The following is a 24262-nucleotide window of genomic DNA, read 5'->3' as shown; positions in this document are numbered from 1 at the left end:
CTAGTAGAGCAGATGGAACTTGATATTTGACATTGGTTGACATAAAAAAGGTTATGGCCGACGGATGTGAAGTGATTCTGTTCGATATTTAAAATATATTATGTTTGTTTTTTAGTGTCGGGGGAGTAACTGTTGAGTGATAAATAGTGATAGATTTGTCAATATGAAGGCGAAGCCCTCGAAAAGGGTGGCTGGGATGATAATTAGGTCTAGGAAAAGTATTGCAAAAGACGGGGTCGTCACAGTAAGTTAAATCACTTAAATACTTTTTTCTGGATTAAATAAACTATAAGTATTAAGTTAAATCCACTTTATTGTCATTGAATAATGTCATGACTAATTTGATATGTTTTATTATATTAGTTCTTTTCGTGAATGCATGATATTCCATATAATAATAGGGTATATAGCGATGAGCCCGTTTCATGCTAATTCGATCGCTGTCTTAATAGTTTATTTCATGTTTATAGGATGTTAAAATTATTGATATAACACTTTTGCTTACTTCAGATATTTAAAGTTAATAAAGCTATTATTTTGGTTAAGTTGTGTTAATGTATTTTGGACTTAACGGAAATTTAATAAAACAATAACGTTTAATTCATTTGTTTCTATAAGTCTTGCATTATAACATTATTTTAAATAATGCTAAGTTCTAGAGTCGTTTGGGTTTTGCAATAAAATTATAAAAGGGAAGTAGACACATCGCTCATCAAGGTCACAATAGAGTTTGATGCAACAAATAGATGTCCACAAAAGCTATTATTGTGTTACATTTTGTTTATGGTTTAACACTTTCTAGATTGTATGTACTCCTAATGACAGTCAAGTTATCGTTTTTATTTTGAGAAATTGGATTTTTTTTACATTAACTATTGTCTTATACAATAATCTAAGTTTTAAAATTGAAACGTATTTTTTATCCTACGGACTGAATAACGCACTTTAAAGATTACTTTGTGATTGGTTCGTAATATTGTCTTCTCATATATTATCTATAACCTTTGTTTCGAATATATTTGTATTTTAGTCTGCCAATTTACTCTTAACCAATGTCTTAAGGAAAATTAATCTTCAACAGTTTTCCATACATTTAAATATTTATAAATATTCAGTTTTTTATGAATTTTAATTTTGAATTGTGTATAATCCCAATATTTTCGTTTTCCTATAAACTCATTTTGTCGCAGCAATCCATGACACATTGGTATTTATGAATTGTTTATTCTGAACATGTATACGTAACTGTGTCTTATATATACAATGTAATCAAATGTGTTATACAGATAAGTTAAATAAAGAGGTTTATTTTCGTGATAGCTATCGGTTACAGTTCTAAATTAACTCACTTCGAAAAATTTCAAGATATAAAGTGAACATTTTTGTCATTTATTGCGAAGAACTATAAAAAATGAAAATAACTGAATTTATTCAAGATCTCGTAAAAAATGCATGTAAAATTATTAATGGGGTGATGTTATTGAAAGCCAATGAAATATATCGATCCCTTTTGTTGAAAACAAAGGTGTATGTATTATTTATTTTCGTTTTATTGTGTCGTTTATTTAATTGGGAGTTTGCAGTCGTTTGATTATGTGATATATGACGTGATATTTAGTTTGCGGTTTGAAGCCATTCTAGAATGTAAAACGAGATTTTCTACGTTTCCTTTTGTTATGTATTCTTAATGAAAAATACCTGAATAGTTATTTCAAAAAGCGGAAATGATTTAAGAATATTATTATCTTGTATTCGTTATTTAATTTTAAATAAAAAAACCAAATTAATACATTATAGTGTATAAATATTAGTGTTGATTCATTCAAGTTGTTAATTCATTAACTAATTATTGTACGAAGCAAATAGTAGACAAGTATTGCGGATCCTGCAAATCATCAGACATTCCTTTCAACTGAATTGGCGTAATTAAACGAAACTGGATGATTCCGTGTCGCGTTTGAAAGCATGACAGCGACAGGTACGTTATCAATATTTTCAGACAGCAACCAAATGAGATAAAGCGACGAATCAGTGACGAATCGCAATCGCACATGCGATTGGTTTCAAAAGGAATTGAGCGCGACACAATCAAGGTAGATATCTGACTATCAGGGAGTGATAAGCGCGGATTGGAAACATCGCGCGGCAATAGTTTTGACGGCATAGACGTTAGAGGAAGGATCCGGCGATCCTTTTTGGACTTCGATCCCCGTATCGACCCGCACGAGCGATCGCTATATATGGGATTTCGGCGATTACGACCTGCAATAGTCACGGAGTTAAAAATTGCATAGTGTAACAGAGTCGTACCGGTTTTATGAAAACAGTTTCGGATTCGGACTTTTGCAGAGGAAAATGTGTACGTGAGCATACGATGTGCATGTTGGTATTTTATTACTGTTTCAAACGGTACATATTGAACTTTCGGAGATTCAAGCGGTGTTATCTTAGCGTCCCGGTAAGTGACAGCCAGCGACATTTGTTTTCATCACAATAACCGCGCGCCAGACGTCCTAACTCTCCATCATGCAACTCGTCGTTGCTGTAGTAACGTTTTAAAATTATTTTCTGTCTTGTTTTCGTTAATTTGATATAACTTTTTGGTATGTTTATCTTCGTAAATTGAAGAATTAAGTTGAACCGAACCGAAATTGTTTGCATTTAATTCAATAATAATAAATAAATCATTTTAATTCCTATCGATGTTGAAAGGACATAGGGTGGACCATATAGTAAAATTCACTTTTAAAAAATTAAAATTGAGACATCCAGTGGCGGCTCCTGATAAATTTTTTTAAGGTGTTCTGCACTTTTTGCAAAAAAACTTACCTATCTTTTATAAATCAAGTCCATCATACGTTCTTTTCAGTTCGCAGATTTGGTAATCCCTTTGTCATTAAATTTGTCTATTTCGGAGATAAACTGTTTTTTCAATGGATGGGATGGAAAGAGCTGTTAAACGATCTTCGGCCATTGAATTTCTGAGAAACGTTTTGATGCGCTTTAGTGTTGAGAAATACTTTTCGCTGTGACGTGAGGGATCCTTCTGTTCACAATTTTGTTCAACACTTCTACTCGTTGGGGTGGGTGAATTATTAAAAAATCTAGGATTGTCTTGTAGATACACGTACTTGCTTACTTGCTTATTATACAGTACTTGCTTATTTGTGGAAGCAGCTTTAGACATTTTCAAATTTAATTGGTGCGTATAACAGTGTGCATATTGAACAAGGGGATACTATTTATACAGGAAATGCCTGCATGTTGGCTGCTCATCACCGTCGCTCCTTCATAACTTTGTTCAGATTGTTGAGTGAATTTTTAATTAAAGGATCTATAACAATATTTTTAAAAAATTCTTCACATTAATCAAATTAAAGACCACTTCCGTAGTCACAATTATTAATATTTTTATTAACTAGCCGACAGTCCCGTAAATACATACGTATGTGATACAGTTAACCGATATCACATACGAGCCATACGGCGTTGGGCTAAATGCAGCGAAATCTCCACTTAAATATCGGCCCTGTTTTAGACCGTTTGGATGGATACGGGAGCAGCGAAGTGCTGCCCGGGTGCTTTGGATGGATACGGGAGCAGCGAAGTGCTGCCCGGGTGCTTGAAGGAGTTCGCAGAGCACGATCGTGTAGCCCAGATAAATAATAGCGATAGCGTAAGTCGGTAGTATACCGACGGTAGGTTATTCCATTGGTCCGCGTTACTTCCGTGGATCGCTCTTCTACTGCAGTTTTTTTATCATTTATTACAAGAATTCGCGAATGCTAAGTGGGATTTACTTTTTGGTAAGGACCAAACAATATTTTAGTATTTTACTGACTCTACATAATTATTTTTTTGGATGCTTCTTTAGTTTTCTTTGGGAGCTCTGCAGCATTGCAGCGCTTGGATACCAGTCGCCACTATTTGTAACGTTTTAAATTTATTTTTGTCTTGTTTTTGTTAAATTGATGTGAACGTGAACGTTTTGGTCAAATGTTTATCTTCATAAATAGAAGAATTAAGTTGAACGCATCGAAAATGTTTGTATTTATTTCTAGAATAACAATAAGGACATATAGGATGGACCATAATAAAATTAACTTAAAAAAATAAAAATTGGGACATATCGTCAAGATGTCTGTCTTTTATATCACCAGCAGCAGTCTTGTAAACGCGATAAAAATTTATTTAACGAATGCTTTAATTCTATTAATGTTTTTGAATTACTTTTGGGCACTCTATCTTCGAAATATTTCCAAAATAGGAAGAGGGTTAAAGTCGAGCGTTTTGGAATTAATTTTCGTACGAAATAATGACAGGTAGATAATGAAGCTCGAATCCGCCTAATTGAAACTTCTTAAACCTCATTAAAATTCGAATATAACTTTTAAAATAGTAAAAGGAAACTTTATGACGGCTCGCCCTGTAATAGAACCTTATTTATACATTTTTAGTATTCTTACGCCTTAATATGAACTCGTGGGCCACATAAAGATCTAGAGATGTTTGATCGATATTTGACGCATCATAACCATGAACCCATTTCAGGAATTTCGTAAGTGATTAAGCTGTATTAATGCGGTTCGATTGAACCACATATTTAATAACCTCTAAAATACGAATTCTCATATTAAATTAATGGCCTAGGATAATAAAGCGAGATAAAAACGCGCCCGGGTATCATCATCGGGACATGTTTAACTTATATAGAAGCATTTTCGGTAGTACAAATATTTGTTTTACTTTGTTCGGCATTATTGTTTATTCTAATATCGTAATTTGAATCATCAGATACGTGTCTACGACAGCAGCCGTATAAACCAATTGTCGAAATTCATAAAGCAAACGGAAAATGTTCAAGGGAGTGTGACTATTAATAATCAAAATATAATCATAATTATTTATAAAAAAAATGGGTCGTCTACAATCAGTTAATCGATACACAATAATATAAATAGACATAATGATGCATACAGTAGTTGGTATACATTTCCGTAAATAAATTTTAAGTGATGTCGCATCTTCGGTGTTTGCTTATATTTCACGTCACTAGATTAGCGATGATACGACTTTCAATTACTACAAAGTATAGCTCTTTGAATAGTTTCGTATAAAAGGTTCACTTTTTCCTTGAAGCGCGTGATCAGAAAATCCATGAGTGTAACAGGTAAGTAGTAGTAGCAATTGAAAAGTAGGCCGGTGCTACCATACTAAAACACATTTTTTGGCAAAATTATTTTTTTTTATTCAACATGATTCCCTTCAAGGGTGATACACTGATTATAGCGGCCGTCCAACTTTTCGATACCATTTTGGTAGTACGATTTATCCTTTGCTTCAAAATAAGCCTCAATTTCGGCGATCACCTTTTCATTCGACGAAAATTTCTTCCCAGCGAGCATTCTTTTGAGATCTGAGAACAGGAAATAGTCGCTGGGAACCAGATCTGGAGAATACGGTGGATGAGGAAGCAATTTGAAGCCCAATTCATGGATTTTTGCCATCGTTTTCACTGACTTGTGACACGGTGCATTGTCTTAGTGAAGCAGCACTTTCTTTTCTTAATGGTTGATTTTACTAGGGCAGTGTTCAGAAACTCGGCATCAATCCAAGTTTTTGCTTCAACTGTATTTTTTCATAATAACAAAAGTTGCTTCACTCAAAATGCTATAATTCACAAACTAATGATCCCACAGCTGTCAAATTTATACACACATCTTTTGAGGGTTAGGGCTAACTAAAAAACATATGGATCTAGTAGCGCTATCTATGTGTCAGAGGGGCCGGAGACTTTTCAATTGACCTGTTATAATTGATGAAAATTTTGTATTTATTGGGAATTAATTCTTATATTATTTTACTCGAATATATGTTTAGACTTGCTAATAAGAAGTACTTCTGGCATTCGCACTATGACTAACATCCCCAAAATGTCTCTGCAAGGTTATGGTGCTGCTTATGAAAACAAAAAATCCGAACAAGTGATAATCAAAAGAATCTAGGTACTGACTGAATATACTGCCAAAAGCATTTTGTGAAAATGTAGAATTATTTTTAAACTCGGCGCGGTTTTTTTCTTCTCAATTTTCATTGGTTAAAAATAGATAGAACGTTCTTGATGTGTCGGGACATGCTACCGAATCTGTCTATAAAATTTGTTTTGTGCTGTTACTGGTCGGCTTTGTTGTCAAATTCTTCAAAACATTAGTGACAATAATTAGAGGTTACAAACCAGCAAACGTTCTAAATTAAAATTCGAAGTTAATGCGGCAACATTGCGACATGTTGACGTCCTAAGTTTAGATTACGTGCGTTGGCTGTTTTATTGCATAGACAATATATCATGTATTATTGGTAATTTTTCACTGGCATTTAGTGAAAAAAATTGGTACAGTTGGTATTTTAATCAAAATGTTCTTATCAAACCATCGTTTTGTATAACTTTTTCCTATCTTAGTGTTAACTTGGCTGTTATTTTTTATAGCTTAAGGTCAAAACTATCGAGTTTAACAGTTAGGTTAGGTTCTTTATCAGTTATTTACGTCGATACTGCGCATGTTCACTAGTAGATATCGCTGATTGAAATATGGTACATGTAATCTAACATAACATTTCATAGTATTGAGCCCTATATTTCAATGACCAATGTAATTGAACAAGTTACAAGTTATTGAAGGAAGATCGTTATGATATGATATATAAACAAATAAGATATATTTTTCCTAATGTTAAGTTTTAAGATTTAAGACCGAGCCTCTTCATTCAAAGTGACGTTGAAAGTTCTTCTAAATTTCACCAAACGCATTTTGTCTGTTCGGATCCGGTTTTTTTCGTTTTCGATTGGCATTTTAAATTAAACTCGTCTTTTTTCTCTGATGAGCAAATAAACATTAGTGATGAGCCGATTTGTATAATAATTTTCGGTTAATTCATGAGATTCCCTACCTTTTGGATGTTTTCCAAGCTATATAAATATTTTCAACTCATAACATAGGTCTGCAAAAAAGTTTCTGAGGTCTGTTTAGGTTTTGTGACGTAATATTTGTATTTTTGGGTGTGCTGAATCCGAAAATGACTTTGACAACTTGGGTAATTATGTTAAACAGGTTTTTACATTAAAATAAAAAGGAATGTACTTGAAAAATATGATTTTATTAGCAATCCATTAACGATATCTTTTTAAAATCTGACATAATTTCACTAGCACACCCTAAAACCTCTTAATTTTTCCCAGTGAGGCTCCTCCTTGTACATTTGTCGCTACTCCGATATCATTTTCCTTGGTATCATCTCCCACATTTTTTGAAAAGTAATCGAAGTGTGAGTGAAGAAAATATACTTTTAGGCCCATTAGTCAACTTAAAAGCTTGAAATGATCTTAGCTTTTTTTCGGTGATTTTTTTATAGTTAGAGTATTTATCTAATATTTCCTATATGACCTTAAAAGTCTTAAAAAGCCCTTTCTTTCTGAGGGTCCGTCATGGTCGTGATGAATTGTAAGTCAGTGATAAGCCGTTTATTGTCCGGTCCAACGAAGGTGTTTTACCTTCTTCACATTTCCTCCTTTGTCTTCGGAGAAGCCTGGAAACTTTGAACCTATATATTCGAAGCACTCCCCATCTTTAAGAATTCATTTTACAAATTGCTTCATTAATCCCAACTTTATGTGCAGCGGTGGTAAAAAAGCCGTTGCTTCTTGGAGGACGTTCTTTTCACCAACTTTAAACTCCCCATGGGACTAGTTCTTTTCGGTCCAGTGACCTACAAGAATAAGGCTTTAAGGTTTCTTTTTGATGAATCTATGAAAGGACGCCAATGTGCTGTGTGGTATTGTATTGACGCTCAGAAATTTTTTCCATATTATTTTCATTTTCAGCATACCCAAGTAAATAGAAATCAGTCAAAATACATAGGAATTAGGTAATCGATGAAATTCTGTCTTATCAAATTTTTTTCGTGGGTCAACAGTGTTTATGCCCAATAATGCGTTCTCCATCTTCGAGCTTTCTTTTTAAATTTTAAAAATCGAATTTTTAATTGGCTTGTCTAGACAGATTAGTTATTTTTTCTTTTTATAATTGATTTTAATATTTGTTAATAATACCGGTATAAATTGGATTTGTTAGTATTCATTTATATCATCATCATCCCATCTAGTTAAAACACGTATCAGTTAGAATGCGAACGAACCAGCAGTTCACCAGAATTTTCCGGATTCGCTGTTGTCGATCGGCACCGCCGATTAACGAGTACTCGATACGGATTCATCGGATGTTTTAACGAAAAATCATATAAAAACTGGTAATCAGAAAATCTATTTGAGTCATCGTTATCTGCTAATCCAACCGTTGTAGATAAGACCAAAAAACATTCTGTCGTTGATACCTTTCGCGTTTTCCTGCTAGTTATAGTCGATTTTATATGATTTTTTACGTTTGGGCTTTCTAAGAAATGTAGTAGAGAAACTGTGGGCGGGGCATTAGCGATGTCTCATGAAGTTATGGAGTGCCTTGAAGTAACTAAAAAAAATCTTTTTTTTGTGGAAATATTTCTGAAATTGTGGGTAAGTTTCGTACACAGAATTACTTTTTAACATCTAGACAATCTCCGGAATTAACTATTTTAATAAATTTAAGCTTGGAATGTAAATAATTTACAATGACTAATTAGCTGGCAGTTAACATGGTTACATGTTTACATTTCTGGTGAAATAGGAAAAATTTCAATAGCATTCTTAACTTTATTTATACAATATTTATGTATTCCAGACAACATGTCATTTTTGTTTATTGGCGTAATGAGAGCACCTCTTGTTACGTCATTTGTTTTTTTATGGTATCAGATTTAGGCAAAATTATCTATGTTAGGTTAAATTGTTGAGTAACTTGTCAGTTGATAAAACACGTTGTTGTTTGAAATATTGGGTTCACAGCTTCACCACACTAACTAACTGTTTGCATCTGAAAATGGAGAATAGTAGAATGGTAACAAAATATAATGAAATCGGTCCATTTCTGAAATATGTTGTAGGAATGTTGGTCCTGTCGGTCGGAATGTGTGGCTGTCGACACGATTGTTTATCAGAACACTCACTACTATTTTTGTGGAAGGAATTCGCACGGGAACAGAAAACACTGGTTGAATAAAAACTTGCTTATTTCATGTGTTAGGTAGGATATTAGGTTAAGGTAAAGGAAGTACGGTAGCGCTGTGGAATTGGTACTGTTACAAGGGGATGGAGAAAAGAAAAGGGAGCGAGACGTCGTCGTGATGGTCTTTTATAGCTTGGAACTGCATGATACCAATCCATCAGCTTTGCCAACCTTTGAACTTGATGTAGGTGAATACGTGGTGGCCGTGTAGCGGTCGTTACAATGTCATAACTATGATCCGTAAAATTGTTAAAGATGGTGGGTAAAGAAAGGTGAGCCGTTACAATGACCATGAATTTTACATCTTCAGACATCCGAGACTAAGGGCTAAGACTAGCAGATAAGATGCAAAGTAAAGTATAGGATGCTTGTGTTAATGTGTTTCGTAGGACGCCAAACTGAAAACATTACAAATTTATTTTGAACATTGTGTGTTTACATTAAATACTATGTGTCCTGTTTACCAATTGCCACTCATGAATTCCTATTTACCATCGTGAACCCTGTTATAGGCATGTATGATAACTGTAATAAAAAAAGAAAAAAACATATTTATTTATAAGATTATTCTAAAGAAAATATTTTTTACGATTACTAAGATTTTCTTAATTCTCCATATTAAGACAAATCATTCAGAAGAGTTACGAAACAGTGACGTCACTTAACGTTTCCAACGTTTACATTTTTTAGCGCGCTCCGATTTTATTCCAATTATTGACCTTATTTCACAGTTAAAAAATTGGTTTTGTGTTATCAACGGAAAGAAAAGATAACCGAATAAATTGAAATGAAATTTATGAAGGCAAACAAATCCGCATAATAAAAAAACGCGGTGTGTATCTCAGAGACTACAGCGAAGTATGTAGTATAGTTCCTCCAATAAAACAGCCAATGCACGTCATTAAAATATATAATGCGATGTTGCCGCACCAAATTTAAAACGTAGGTCCAGTTCAGATAAACCACTGGTTGGTAAAAGAAGACTTTAAAATGTACTAAAAAAAAGTTAGCCGCGAATTTAATAACTTTTTTATATTTCATAATTTTGAATATGACACTGAAATTTCGGGGAATAGTTTGTTCGGTTATATGATTTTCTTCTTTTTTTCATAGATCAGCTTGTCATCATCATGCAAAATAATAAGTCTTCTTGGTTTTGATAATATCTCCAAATCTTTAAAATTACATATCAATTACATGGTTTTGTTGACGTTCTACCAACCACTATGGAATATTCTTAGCAACTAAGTTTTATATATTTTATCGATTGAAAACCCAAAGTAAATTTCTTAAACTTTTATTTTATTAATTTTTTACTATCTTATTATTTATAATGTTATTAATTAATATTATATAATAAGTGTAGCAAAACGAGCCAGTAGAATTTTTGGAAGTTCTTGACACTTTATAACCCAAAATAAAATAACGTTTGTTACAAAACTATTTTTTACTCTATTTCCAGAAATAAACGCAAATTATAATTATACATCTAAATGTTGTGTGAAACTTATCGAAATATACAACATAAAACACAAACAAATCCCATAAGTCACCGCGGAAATCAAGTTCATGGGTTTAGAATTAGCATGATTTTTTTTTCTGCCAGCTCAAATTACTTTTATAATTGTATAAATGCAAAGACAAATTATAAAAGGTGCTAAATTTGGAATAATATAATGAAAAATTTTTTTTGTACCGGTATTATATATAATCTCAAGTTACTAATATCAAGTAATACATTAATATAGTGTTTTTTTTTTCACTTATCTTTTATTGCTTGTTCTGTCTGACGACTTCTAATAATTACCCTATCTTAAATATCATTTTCATACCTTAACATCTACTAATTCGTCTAATGAATTAGCGAGCAAAAAAAAACTTTGTAAGACCATTAAATACTGTATACCTTAATATACCATCGTTAACGATAATCAAAACATATGACATCTATCAGTTCGCCTTGCCGAAATGTGTATTTGTTTTATTTTGCAAAGTTAACTGTATATTAGTATAATTTTTCTTGCAGACGAAATTGTGAACGGGTTTTCTGTGCGTGTTTCATTTAAATGCATCAAATAAAATGTCATCCGAAAAAAAACATTTTATGAAATACAAAAAATATTTCTTCAAAATTATTAAGTAGAATTCGAAATGTCAGTACCGGATGCCTTTGGCTAACGCGATCAACGTGACCTTTACATTTGTTTTATACTGACATACTTGTGATAATACTTAAAACAAGTGGTTTGAGATTTATAGAGGATGTCGAAATGATTAGGCAGGCCTTACTGATGTTTTTTTTTATGTAGTATGATCTGTATATATTATTACAAACCTAATCTTTATATTTAGTCCTATAAAGGATAACATAATTATCTTAATGTTTGTATTTACATACGTTTATTTAAATATTTCATTATTTTCAAATACATTGGTATATTTCACGCTTTTGTTGTGGCATATCTAATCGTGCAATCTGGCGTGTGAAAAAGTAACTCATTTTGTAATATATGGTAAATATGTTTGTATTATCATAGTCATAAGACACCTAATTTTCAGAATTTTTTATGAACTATCTCAATTTCAGACTTGTTAATTAATGCTTGGGCCTCGTGGTAAAGTATATTCAACATATCATACTCAGCAAACCGTCATTTGTTTAGCAATTTGTATTATATTGGATTTCAAAACGATGCAATTAACTTTCACGACTAATTTATGTGGAGCCATACCACTAATCATTAAAAAAACTCTACATTACAAAAAATTGTTTTATCGTAGCCATGTTAGGTTTCGTATTCACCCGGTGTTTGATTATTTCAGTTTTAATTACAACTAAATGGTGCGCTAATAAATATTATCCAATTTTTTTAACCAATATTTTAGGGTATTTTTAATTTTTATTAGATTATTAATCACATCTTGACGTAGAGATGCTGAATATATATATATATATATATATATATATATATATATATATATATCGAGATATTTTTTAATAAACTATATATTTTTCGCCGATATTTCTTTGATCGATAATATATTGATATTTTTTTATTAGTATTTTTTATTTAATTTCTATACTTGTAAAAAAGTGTATCAAACTTTTGTTTTGAAATTTCTCTCCTCGATCATCTAATTTTTTTGGTGAAAAGTAGGATTGAAGCAGAAAAAGTTCGATATTAAAACCGGAGTTTTTGAAAAAGATTATCGAATTTTTTTGAGAATCTTATCCCCCTTCATCAAAAAAATTTTGCGTGAAATATTAGGGTTGGAATGAAATATTGATATCGTTAAAAATAGGTGTCGATATTTTTCGATATCGACATCCCTAATTTGGCCGTTATATTTGGGATAAATTATAACCAGAGTCTAGTTGTGGAGAATCTCTGTATGTGTACAAGGATTTGAGTTTGCAACGTTGCCAGTTGTTGAAAATTATACTCGCTGTTGATGGTCGTTCCTTTTTCAAGGTAGCCAATGAAAAGTTATTCTATGCGCATCCCAAAATACAGACGCCATAACCTTGCCAGCCGACTATTTTCGAGTGGGTTCATCGTGTGCAGTCCACTCGGATGATTGTCGATTGGACTTCTGAGTGAAATGATGGAGCCATGTTTCATCCATTGTCACATATCGACGCAAGAACTCGGGTTTATTAGGCTTAGTTATCTTCAAACACTACTACAAATCATCAACTGGTCGTTTTTTGCACAGAGCGTTCTCATACCCAAATATTCGTGAGTGATACACACGTTCAGTTGATATCTTTAGAGTGTCTGCTGTTTCATTAAATTTCAATTTACGGTCATTCAAAATCATTTTGTAGATTTTTTAAATGTTTTCGTCGGAAAGAACCTCTTTTGGGCGTCTACTACGTTCACCGCCTTCGGTGCTCATTTTGCCACGTCTATACTTAGCATACCAATCTTTGATGGTTGATTTCCCTGGGGCAGTGTCCGGAAACTCGGCGTCAAGCCAAGTTTTTGCTTCAACTGTATTTTTTCCTTCAAAAAGCAATATTGTATCAATATGCGGAATTCATTTTTATCCATTTTTTCACAATAACAAAAGTTGCTTGCACTCATAATGCTATAATTCACAAACTAACGACCCAACAGTTGACAAATTTATACACTCATCTTTTGAGGGTTAGGGTTACCTAAAAAACATATGGATTTAATTCTAGTAGCGTCATCTATATGTCAGGCCTGACTTTTCACTTGACCTGTTATGCCTAAAATATAAAGAATTCGGTATAGAATTGAATCTAATTTGCAAAATTCAAATAATAATTGAATGGATATGCACCTAGATAGAACGTCCTCATATATCTGTTCAGAGTTGTGATAAAAGTGTGAGAAGTGTTGTAATAGCTTTTTCTACAATATCCACAAATCGATGATTTATCAGGCGGAAACTACCGAGGTTTATCGAATACGGTTGGGTTTCTCCAGAAATATCCACTACTTAATTAAATAACCTGCAACTAATGATACTCTTATATTACAGATTATATATAAATTGTAACAATTTTAAAAAGTGCAAACTTTAATCATGTAAATCTCACACTTATATATAACATATCTTATGTATACCCTTAAATATCATTAACATCATAAAGCCGTAAATTTAAATAATCTTATTAAACGTTACAAAATATATAACGCTCGCCCTTTCTTTTTCAGACATCTGGTATCGGAAGTCCATCGCTGTACCATGCGTTGGTCGTGATATTTCTGGAGTTCTTCGCATGGGGCCTGCTCACGATGCCCGTCATCTCCGTGCTGAACTCCACGTTCCCAGACCACACGTTCCTGATGAACGGGCTCATCATGGGCATCAAGGGGATCCTCAGTTTTTTGAGTGCGCCTTTGATCGGAGCACTGAGCGACGTCTGCGGAAGGTATTTGTCTTATCAGTGCGTCGTTTCGTGATAGGATAAGCCCTCTGATTATTTTTTCATCCACTGTCAATGTTTTATTTATTACAGCAATAATATACTTTAAAGCCTGATTGAGTGCATTTTTCATAAGTATACAGTTTTGCTTCCGTCATTTTTTTTTCTCGAATTTCGAGGTTTTATTACAAAAAACTACGTTCAGATAAATTAGCCCTCGTTGGCTGCTATTTATTATTTTTTTGGATACGTACCAATCCTCTCGCCAGAAAAATTGGTAATTGTATGAAATTATCCAAAAATTTATTGAATTTTGTGTCGCTGTCTTGTACAACGGTTAAAAGCATTTGGTACTTAAATAGAATGAAGAATATTTCAATTTAGTTTGGTTATGTTGGACATTTTTATTGTTTCCAAATTTAGCTAAGGTTTCTCTTTGAAAAATAATTCATCACTATGCAAATACAATTATCAATATTTTAGGAGAATTAATGCAATTGAAAGTTGAACAACTTAGCACAAAATAAAATCAAACATGGGTTCAAATTTATTATGTTCAAATTTACGAATGTACCTTTCTTCTTATCTAAATAACTGAACATAATATAAATAAAACTTTTAACTGAGGTATTGAATACATTAATGAAAACTAAAGAATACTAATATCGAAGTAACAGCATCTATATATTCAATTATGTACAATTATTCACATAGTATTCGTGTATTCTCTTTTTATTTGTTTTTTTTTCACATCACCAATGTACTCTGAATGTTTCTTACATATCTGGAATCTTCTCTTCCAATTTTATCTTTTTTATCTAGTAGCATTTTTGTATATATACACTTCTATATTATTATTAAACGTATATACTTCCACCAAATATTTTTTAATAGCCGCTAGGAACCATGATACTAGTATTGAAATATACAAATTTAACATACCCCACAAAACACTGTTAGATAACTAACAGGTCAATTGAAAATGTCACAATGCACCGTGTCACAAGTCAGTGAAAACGATGGCAAAAATCCAAGAATTGGGCTTCGAATTGCTTCCTCATCCATCGTATTCTCCAGATCTGCCCCCCTCCCCCAACGACTTTTTCCTGTTCTCAGATCTCAAAATAATGCTCGCTGGGAAGAAATTTTCATCGAATTTTATGAGCTTTAAAAATGAGCTATCTTGTTAATTTTGTGATATTGTCACATCTAGTATATATCATATTTTTATTCATATTTTAATTACTTTTCTACCAGAAATATATAGTATACTGCCACATATTTACTGGGATTAATATATATTTATAAAGTCAGTTTATCGTCTGAGCTTCGCTATAATTTCGATAAATTCTTCGATTACGAATTAAATAACTAGCGATTTGTTTTTTTTTTTGAATTTTTTGAAATATTCAGAACCATATATAAAGAATTAACATGTGAGTGGAATCATAAATATATGTTTTTTAATCGGTTCAACATTGGAATAAATTGACAGTGTAAAAGTGGTTCAACAATTATTGAAGACAGAACAACACTTCATTATTTTAAAAAAATGATTGAGGCTCAACCATAATAAATGTGAGATGTGGTTAATTTCTATTATATTTTTTAAAATGATGAATTCAGATAAATGTTTGAATAAATCCAACAGAAGTTTCTTTTAAAACAATGCAATGCAAAAAAACATTGTCTAAATAATTATGCTTTATATTCTTTTTGCGAGCCTTGAATAAATCATAGTTGTATATTTTTTAATATCAAGAACAATAGATTAAAACATTGTTTAATATTTTTTTTAATATTGCTCGCGAAACTTAATGTGGAAGTATTTTAACAACTTTATTACTGAATCATAAATTTTTGTTGATAAACGTTCAAGTTTATTGCCTGACGTCGATAATATATTTATTTCGATCACTTTCTACTACTAAAACCATCTATAGGAAAATAGCGGAAACAAATTTGTATATTTATTATGTCTATATTATGTTATAACGTATGCAATTTTTAATCTGGGATATTATTTCTTTATCTTAACTTATCATTCAATTAGTCGCCTGTCTGACACATAAATCGCATCAGCGTTGACATTCCAATGTGATTTCTGGTTAGTATTAATCTTTAAACAATACGTGTCAACATTTCATACCATTCACACTAAATTTAAAGGTAGTGCCACAAATTCATATGATGCTGAACCCTCGGCTACCATCTATTTGCATTTCAAATGCCAAAAAAAACAGCTATAGTCCTTCCAGTAAAACATCCAATGCACGTCATCAACACCGTCGAACGTATTGCCAAATTCAGTGTATAAAAACGTAAAATTTCTGTTAAACTCGGAGCACTTTTCTCTCTCATTTTACTAATTACCATTATGCTAGTTAAAGACACAGAATGAAGTCTGATACGTCCGCACATGTAACCAAATCGGTCTATAAAATTCGATTGGTATTGGTACTGGTCGACATCGTAATATGTCAATATAAATATGATAAAACAACTCTAACCAACAAACTATTGTGGCTGTTTAATTAGTCTAGTTTAAGTCCCTCAATAAATATGCGTTAGACGTACTATAATGTTAAAATAAATTATATTTTATAACATTATTTTTGTTTCATTGTTTTATTTACATCAGTGTTTTGTTGTCAGTGTCAAAATATACGAAAACATAAATTTGATACGGCAACGTTGCATTATAAATTTTGATGATTTGTATTGGCTGTTTTATTGTAAGGACTAGAGAGAAAGGTTCATAAAATAGTCTTTAAGAGCGCGTAAATTGTTATTGATTTGGGTAAGGTTAAACACGCTCACACGGAATAAAAACGAGTAAGATTTGATTTACTACGTCTGTATGTGACGCTACTATACAACTAAAAAAAGATGGTCAGACGATGAAAATTATTAAATACGACCGAAAACAAATTGTTCTACAAAAAAACATCGAATTTTTTTCAAGTTACACATGCTTGTTTATAAGTTTTTCTTAATTTAATCGGATACTTATTGATCGATGTGTTATCCATACAATGTTTAGATAAATTATGTTCGCACCTCTTTCAAACACTATTTATTTTACGATTAAAGTATAATTTTATTTCTTATAGGAAACTTTTTCTACTAGTCACTGTATTTTTTACCTGTCTCCCTATACCATTAATGACGATTAACACTTTCTGGTTTTTTGCCATGATCTCAATATCAGGTAGATTTGTGTAAATATATCAGAACTAGCCATTTTTACTGGTAACCCTTATGTTTCAGGAGTTTTTGCGGTAACATTCAGCGTTGTTTTCGCTTACGTAGCCGACGTGACAGACGAAAAAGAGCGCTCATTAGCTTACGGTTTAGTTAGTGGCACCTTTGCCGCCAGCATGGTAATATCTCCAGCACTGGGAGCTTATTTAATGGAGAGGTTAGTATCTTGAAGATTCCATTATATTTTAATTGGCCCATTTTAATATAGAAACGTTCAATAGGTTGTTTACTGAGCTTTGCCACTCCTTAAGAAATGGCGTTATTAGATTTATGGTTGCGCATGTTTACTTATCTATATATTTACTGTTCCTGTTGATTGAACTTATGTGAGGAACAGAAACACATGAGTTTTTGTCATGCGTCATGCGTTTCATCCCGATTGCATGTTATCAACTAGCGTGTATTACTAAATGTTGGTTCCTACTGGGAGACAAAGTTATACAAACCTTAAAATTAAACCATGTGAAAGACATTCAAAAACCATATTACCACACAAGGTATTGAGCTGAACAATAGCAATAATGTGTGCAATATTTTTAGCTTTTAATATAATTTTTAAGTTACCGAATAAAAATAACTTGAATTTAGAACCATTATTCTAACTAATTCAAAACACCAGACTAAGGAGCTATTAATATTTTAATAAGCTCCGTAGCAATTTAGGGTCTAGAAATTTATCCAGAAGGTGAATCAGTTCTATTTTCACTATTTAGATACCTTTAACTTCTGACTGTTTTCACATTTTAAAAAAATAAAAACAAAAAAAGCCACCTTAGATGGTTCTCTTGTTGAACATCATAGGTTTATTGATTATTTCGATTTTCTGTTTTTAGCTTTTCATATTTAACAAATATTATAGAAGCAATATTTAAACATTGTTAGTTATTTTCTTGTGTGGATAGTTAAGTATATTATTGAAATTAGCTCATTTGTTTGAAATAAAATGAATATTTATCAGTTTTATACTACCTTGTATAGCTTCAAACTTTTTTTGCAAAACAAAAGTATTTGTTATGAAAACATTTGTTCAATCATTAGTCGAATTAGTTTTGAAATGGAAAAAATAAATATTTTTAGACGTATTATTAGATTGAAATAAATGGTTTTTGTAATCTTGAAATCCAACAATGCATTAATCTAAATACGATAAATATTATTTATCAACCGTTTTTTTAACAAATCTTTATTGACTACAGAATATAAATATACGCGAAAAATCTACCAATCAAATGGTATTGAATCAATTTTATCTTAGAATACTAGATAAAAAGATAAGTTTATAAGGGAATGTGGTCACGTGACATTTTTATAAATTATTTTTATAGCGTAATAACAATAATGAAATTACAATTTTTTATCACTGATGCGAAATCCGATTATTGCAAAAATGTTTACACATTCTATATTATTAGGTACGCGAAAAGGTAATCCGCATTTTAATTTCAATTCCTTAAATAAATTTCTGTATTCAGTGGTTCTTTTGAAAATTGAAATTTAAAGTTTGCTTTACAACTTACAATACCTTTATCACTGTGCCAAACCGTTACTTTACCATAGAATAAATTTCTTTATTCTATGTTACTTTACCATTACGAAATCAATTAAGTTTACTGTGTCAAAATGTTTGAACAATGAACAATTGGTGAAAAACGCCTGTCTTCCATAAACAAAAAATACTTTGTTACATCGCTAGAATGATTTGACAGATACCCGATTTTCTAGATATCTGAGATGTCATTGTCAACGAGATTATGCGAATGAAATAGTTCGTTGTTCGTTGATGAAATCAAAGTGAATACCTAATAATCGTTTTAGATTGCATAAAATGAGTAATCTGATAATAATACGCCAGTCACTCCTAAAAAATATGTTTAATTTTACTTACGAAAATTAATTACGAAATAAGAGTTCTTAGTACAAAAATACTTTTTGGCTACTTTTTCTACATACTCTTTTCCTATCTTAAGTATTTGATAGGTTAATTTTTGGAGGTTTTAAGGAGGTTCGTAACCTTATTATATGCTATTAATGATTGTTATGATATGCTGTAATTAATATACTAATGATAAGCATCCAAGAATTTCGATGATACCTAACGGTAGTCCGAATACTTTTTGATTGTCTGTGTTTTGCCAAAACCTATTTCTTTTTTGCTTATAAAAATCAAAATTACTATTATTGTGGAATGTCATTACTTTTAATTATATACCTTGGCTGGAAATTGTTCTTTACAATGGTATTACTTTGTTAAATAAAACCTATAATATAAGGTAATTTATATTTTTAGGTGGTCAGTTTCTATAGTAGTAGCTTTAGCAACAGCGGTAGCTATCTTGGATGTATTTTTCATCCTGGTGGCTGTGCCGGAATCTCTACCAGAAAAGGTCCGCGTCTCTCCTATTAGTTGGGAGCAAGCGGACCCATTTTCTTCGTTGAGGTTAGTATTTAGTCAGTTCTCTCAGAACCATTCAGTAATGTGTACATTGTCCAGAAATGTAGGTCAAGACCCAACCATCCTGCTTCTGTGCATAGCTGTGTTCCTGAGTTATCTACCGGAGGCAGGCCAGTACAGTTGTATATTCGTCTATTTGAAACTCGTTATGGGTTGGAGTGCTCCTATGGTAGCTGTGTTTGTTGGGCTGGTCGGTCTTTTAGCAGTTATAACACAATTGTGTTTAGGTACGTAAGTCTTGATTCTCATAAAGTAATGAAATAAATAATGTCGAAACTTTCAGGAATATTAATCAAGAACCTAGGAGCTAAACATACTATTATGTTGGGCCTTTTGTTTGAAATGTTTCAATTATTGTGGTACGGATTTGGAACTACCACTTGGATGATGTGGGCAGCTGGTATTTTAGCTTCTATAGGTTCCATTACCTATCCGGCAATATCTGCTTTTGTATCAGTCCACAGTACTGCTGATAGACAAGGTGTAGTTCAAGGTATGTTTTAGTCTGTACCTCAAGTGATTTATACCTGTTATCACAGTCTATAAATATATCTTGATAAGTTAAGCTGTCATATAAGTTTTGTTGATTAAAAGTAAATTTGCTAATTTTTTAAATATAGTAAAACATTGTCCTATAAAAAAATATTAATTAGATCTGAAAAGTTGTTGATAGGTTCACTTGAAATTTGAACAGGGGATATTAAACATTTTGTGAGCTTTAGATAAAACTAATTGAAAAAAAACATATGCATTAAAAAGTATTTCCTATGCTCACTAATCATGAAATTACTTAAAAGAATTTGATGAATTAAAAGATTATGTAGTGGTATTAAAAATCAAAATATAGTTGAAATATTGCTATATTGATATTTTTCCCTTGCTATTTTCAAATATTACTATTTTCACTCATAAATCTAGTTGCTTAGCACATTTGACTGCCTAATAATTAATATCAGACTAAGCTACAGTGATGCATGGCCGAATTTATAAAATGCTGATACCCCCTTTTATGCTGGTTTATTGAAAAAATTGTTATTATTTTAATTATAGGTATGGTGACTGGAATGCGAGGTCTCTGCACCGGCCTTGGACCTGCCATGTTTGGTGTTATATTTTACATGTTCCATGTGGATCTAAACGACGGAGATAATCAAAACGCAACACATACGACACAGATATTTGAAACATATTCTCAGGTATAAGCATCTTTCGATTTCAAATCCTTTGGGCTATAACGACGACTTGGTTTTCAGCTTGTACCGGGACCGCCGTTTGTCTTCGGTGCTTTTCTAGTCATATGCGCCATATTTGTTACATCATTCCTTCCTCCAAAGCCAGTTATTGAATCAAGTAAGTGTCCGCACATTATGATATTTCTGGATTTTATTTCAATTTATGATTAGTGCTCATTAATTATGGTATTGTTTATTCCGCGTTTTTGTTATATCTTATTATTTGATCTGAAATGGTTAATATTACTGTTGAATATAATCAGTATATTTCAATAATTAAAATATTCATAACTGATGCCAAAATATCCTTGTTTTTATTTCATTTTTTAATAATTTCAACACTATCCCATATATACAAACAAGTTATATATATAATTAAACAGCAGTAATATATTTCTGTTATTCATGAATAATATTGGGAGCGCAAATAAGTCTCATTTTACTTTTTCCTATTTTTTACCTTTATCGACGAGAGCTATCCTCTAATCGACCTAATTGTTGTGTCTGTATATCATGTGAAGTGTTCTATTGAAAAAGACAGCAATCGGGGGCATTATTTGGTGAATTTGAATATATTTACAAAATATGGCTTTAACATTTTAAGTATATAAAGATTATAATGTATAACGCATTATCAACAATTTTAAATAAGGTTAGAGACAAAGTAATTTTGTATTTTTCAAATGGATTTTAATTTTAATTTTTTAGTTTTTTTCAATTTTAAAGTGTTGTATCTGTTGTGATACATAGGCCATAAAATACTTGATAAAGGTAGTATTGGTTTAATAGTCAAAAGTTGTAGAAAACAAAAAAAAATGTTTTGGAGGCAGTCTTCTGAAAGGGAGAAAGGGGAAAATACAATTTAGTGAAAAGTGTGTAGTGTTCATGGTAATGGGTACTGAAGTGAATACCATTGTCAGAAGTGCTGTTGTTTTTTAATATCGAGGTAGGCTGCTTCTGCCTTTAAATTTTGTCTCTTTTTGCATTGTCTCTTGTCTTCTTTCTCTTTTTGTCTTGTTTTGAACCAGTTACTAAAAAAAGCTCCATACTTGGGTTCCATATGAATTAGTAGTGAAAAATTTAATTAACTAAGTATCCATTTGTGACTAGCTTTTGAAAAAAAATTGAAATCAAGCCATTTTGAGAACGAATAATTGCAGTAAAGGAATTAAAGAAACATGATGTATTAACATAATGTTTTACTACAGATTTAACCATGGCGAACTGGTGGAACCAACCCTCTTTTGTCGAATAGCGGAGACTTATTTGTAGCTTCAGTGATTTACGTTGATAACATCTCAATTATTGAGAATATTAATTGTATTTTTTAATAAAGCAAAACAATTTTTTTAAATTTTTTCTCACTATACACTATATTTCAGGCATTCCTTTAGACACTCATTATGAACTGGACAGGGGTCAGAAAGTTCCTGGAACCTTAAGTCCGCTCCTGACCGGCAGGGGCAGCATTGACGCAGCCATACTCTAATGATCCATCCGCCCCTGTACGATTATATGTATGTGATTAATAATGATAGTAATATAATTGCAGTGATTTCGCAGTTAAAATTGCAATTAAATTTCAAGAAACAGTGTCTGAAACAATTACTCATTACGCATTTTAATCCTGTGGGTGACAAGTATATCAATAATTAAATTATATATTTTGGAATAAATTGTGTGTATATAAGAGATGTATAATGTAGGAGAGTAGAGAAATAGAAATGTCTGGTCCCACACGAGTGATGTTAATATACCTAGTTTTAATGAAAAGTTCTTATTGCGTTGGACACTATCAGATATTGTTGAGTTGATTATTTTGTTGTTGAGGTCCAAGAACACTTTCATTAATACTCGGTATGTTTATCAAATAAGATAAGACATGAAGCTGATGATGCATTTTTTTTTAATTGCCTAACTGTTGTAAAACCTTATACCCATCACCCATTAAAATGACAATTAATAACCATGATGCGAATATAAAGTATTGTGATTTAAAACGAGTCGTTTGCAACTGGTACTATATTTTCAGTGTGTCCGAAATATCGACGAGTTGTTGTTAACCCGACGTGCATTTCTTCTATTTCGGTTGTCCTTTTAAAATTATTTTCATCAAAGGATATCAACAAGTCTCTCAGTCAATTTATGGTCGAAATACGACACACTAGACCAAGTTCCAATCAAATCTATGCAAAACGCAATAGTTTCCACACCCATAAACAGATTTACAGATTATCCATGAAGTTATATCTGCAGGTGTTGGCCCGTTTATCAATATATACATTGTTAATTGCATTATTTGTTTTACTGTCTGTCCCTATTTCGGGATTTCCTTTTTCTAGCTGGTATCAATATGTTGATATAACACGCACAACCTATGCTGTATTATCGGTTTTTCGTTTCCTTATTTACACGCGCTGCCCTAAATAAAATGCATTGAGTATTTTAATTTAATCTGTGGACTAATTTCATGAATAGTTTGTAACAGTAGATCTAAGTTTTGCAACATTCATTTGTACAAAATTAGATGTTAAGATTTACGAATGTATTTTTTTATATTATACTTTATTTAACTTGGGTCATTTATCAGTTAAGTATTAATGTATCAACGTTTTTTTTTGTGATGATAAAGAGTGTTAGGCCCTTGTCGAAGCCTGTATCAGCTTTGTTGTAGTTTTAAATCTCCTTTCCCCCACCGCTCAGTTATTCTTGCCCTGGAACGGCTTAATTATGCAGAGTGTTTTCGACATTCGCCGTGAAGCTTCTTGCTCTGTCAATATTATTAAAAAAACAACGAATAATCATTTATTTGTGATTATTCTTAATTTTTGGCTGTGGTAATTTTTAGTTTTGTTAATTACTAGCTAATGCCAAAACACTCTGTAATGTTTGCCCATCACACGGACACAATAGAGCAAACAAAACGGCAAGTATCCTTTGTACATGTAGTGTGCTGATATATGCCCTGTTTAGAATATAAAGTTAGATGATTATTGACATTTTAAAAGCTTGTCTTGTCGAAATGTTAGGTTTTTATATTTTATATTTATTTTTAGAAAGGTCTCTATTTTGTCTTTTAAGATATGACAAGGATTACTATTTAAGAACCTGAGAAGTATTTTTAGCTATTAGAATATTACACCTATTATGAAAAATAAATTGTTTATGTACAAAAAAGTGTTTTGATTATATAATATAATAATAAGTGTATCTCTTACATTCTATAAGAGATGGCGCTATTAGAAATAATGAAAGTTAG

General features: G+C 31.7%; 1 protein-coding gene across 3 annotated transcripts; it reads left to right on the top strand.

Moving 5' to 3' along the window:
- Positions 1-10: 10 nt before the first annotated feature.
- On the top strand, positions 11-24180 carry LOC143193515 (hippocampus abundant transcript 1 protein). Of its 3 annotated transcripts, none has more exons than XM_076399757.1 (10): positions 11-244; positions 13844-14061; positions 17169-17266; positions 17326-17476; positions 19607-19756; positions 19811-19998; positions 20055-20264; positions 20822-20967; positions 21025-21121; positions 22386-24180. In XM_076399757.1, exons 1-10 carry the CDS (start codon positions 164-166, stop codon positions 22490-22492), a joined length of 1446 nt encoding a protein of 481 aa, XP_076255872.1. In that variant the 5' UTR covers positions 11-163; the 3' UTR covers positions 22493-24180. The 3 variants fall into 3 exon arrangements, with proteins under 3 accessions (XP_076255872.1, XP_076255871.1, XP_076255873.1); XM_076399756.1 differs by lacking the exon at positions 11-244 and adding an exon at positions 2149-2458; XM_076399758.1 differs by lacking the exon at positions 11-244 and adding an exon at positions 8390-8566.
- The last annotated feature ends 82 nt before the right edge of the window (positions 24181-24262 follow it).

Source organism: Rhynchophorus ferrugineus, unplaced genomic scaffold (genome assembly GCF_030347505.1).
Source record: "Rhynchophorus ferrugineus isolate W39M unplaced genomic scaffold, kcgeb_rfMv2 rfM3, whole genome shotgun sequence".
Lineage (NCBI taxonomy): Eukaryota > Metazoa > Arthropoda > Insecta > Coleoptera > Curculionidae > Rhynchophorus > Rhynchophorus ferrugineus.
The sequence above is the reverse complement of the archived record's forward strand: the minus strand, read 5'-3'. Positions and strand labels throughout refer to the sequence as shown.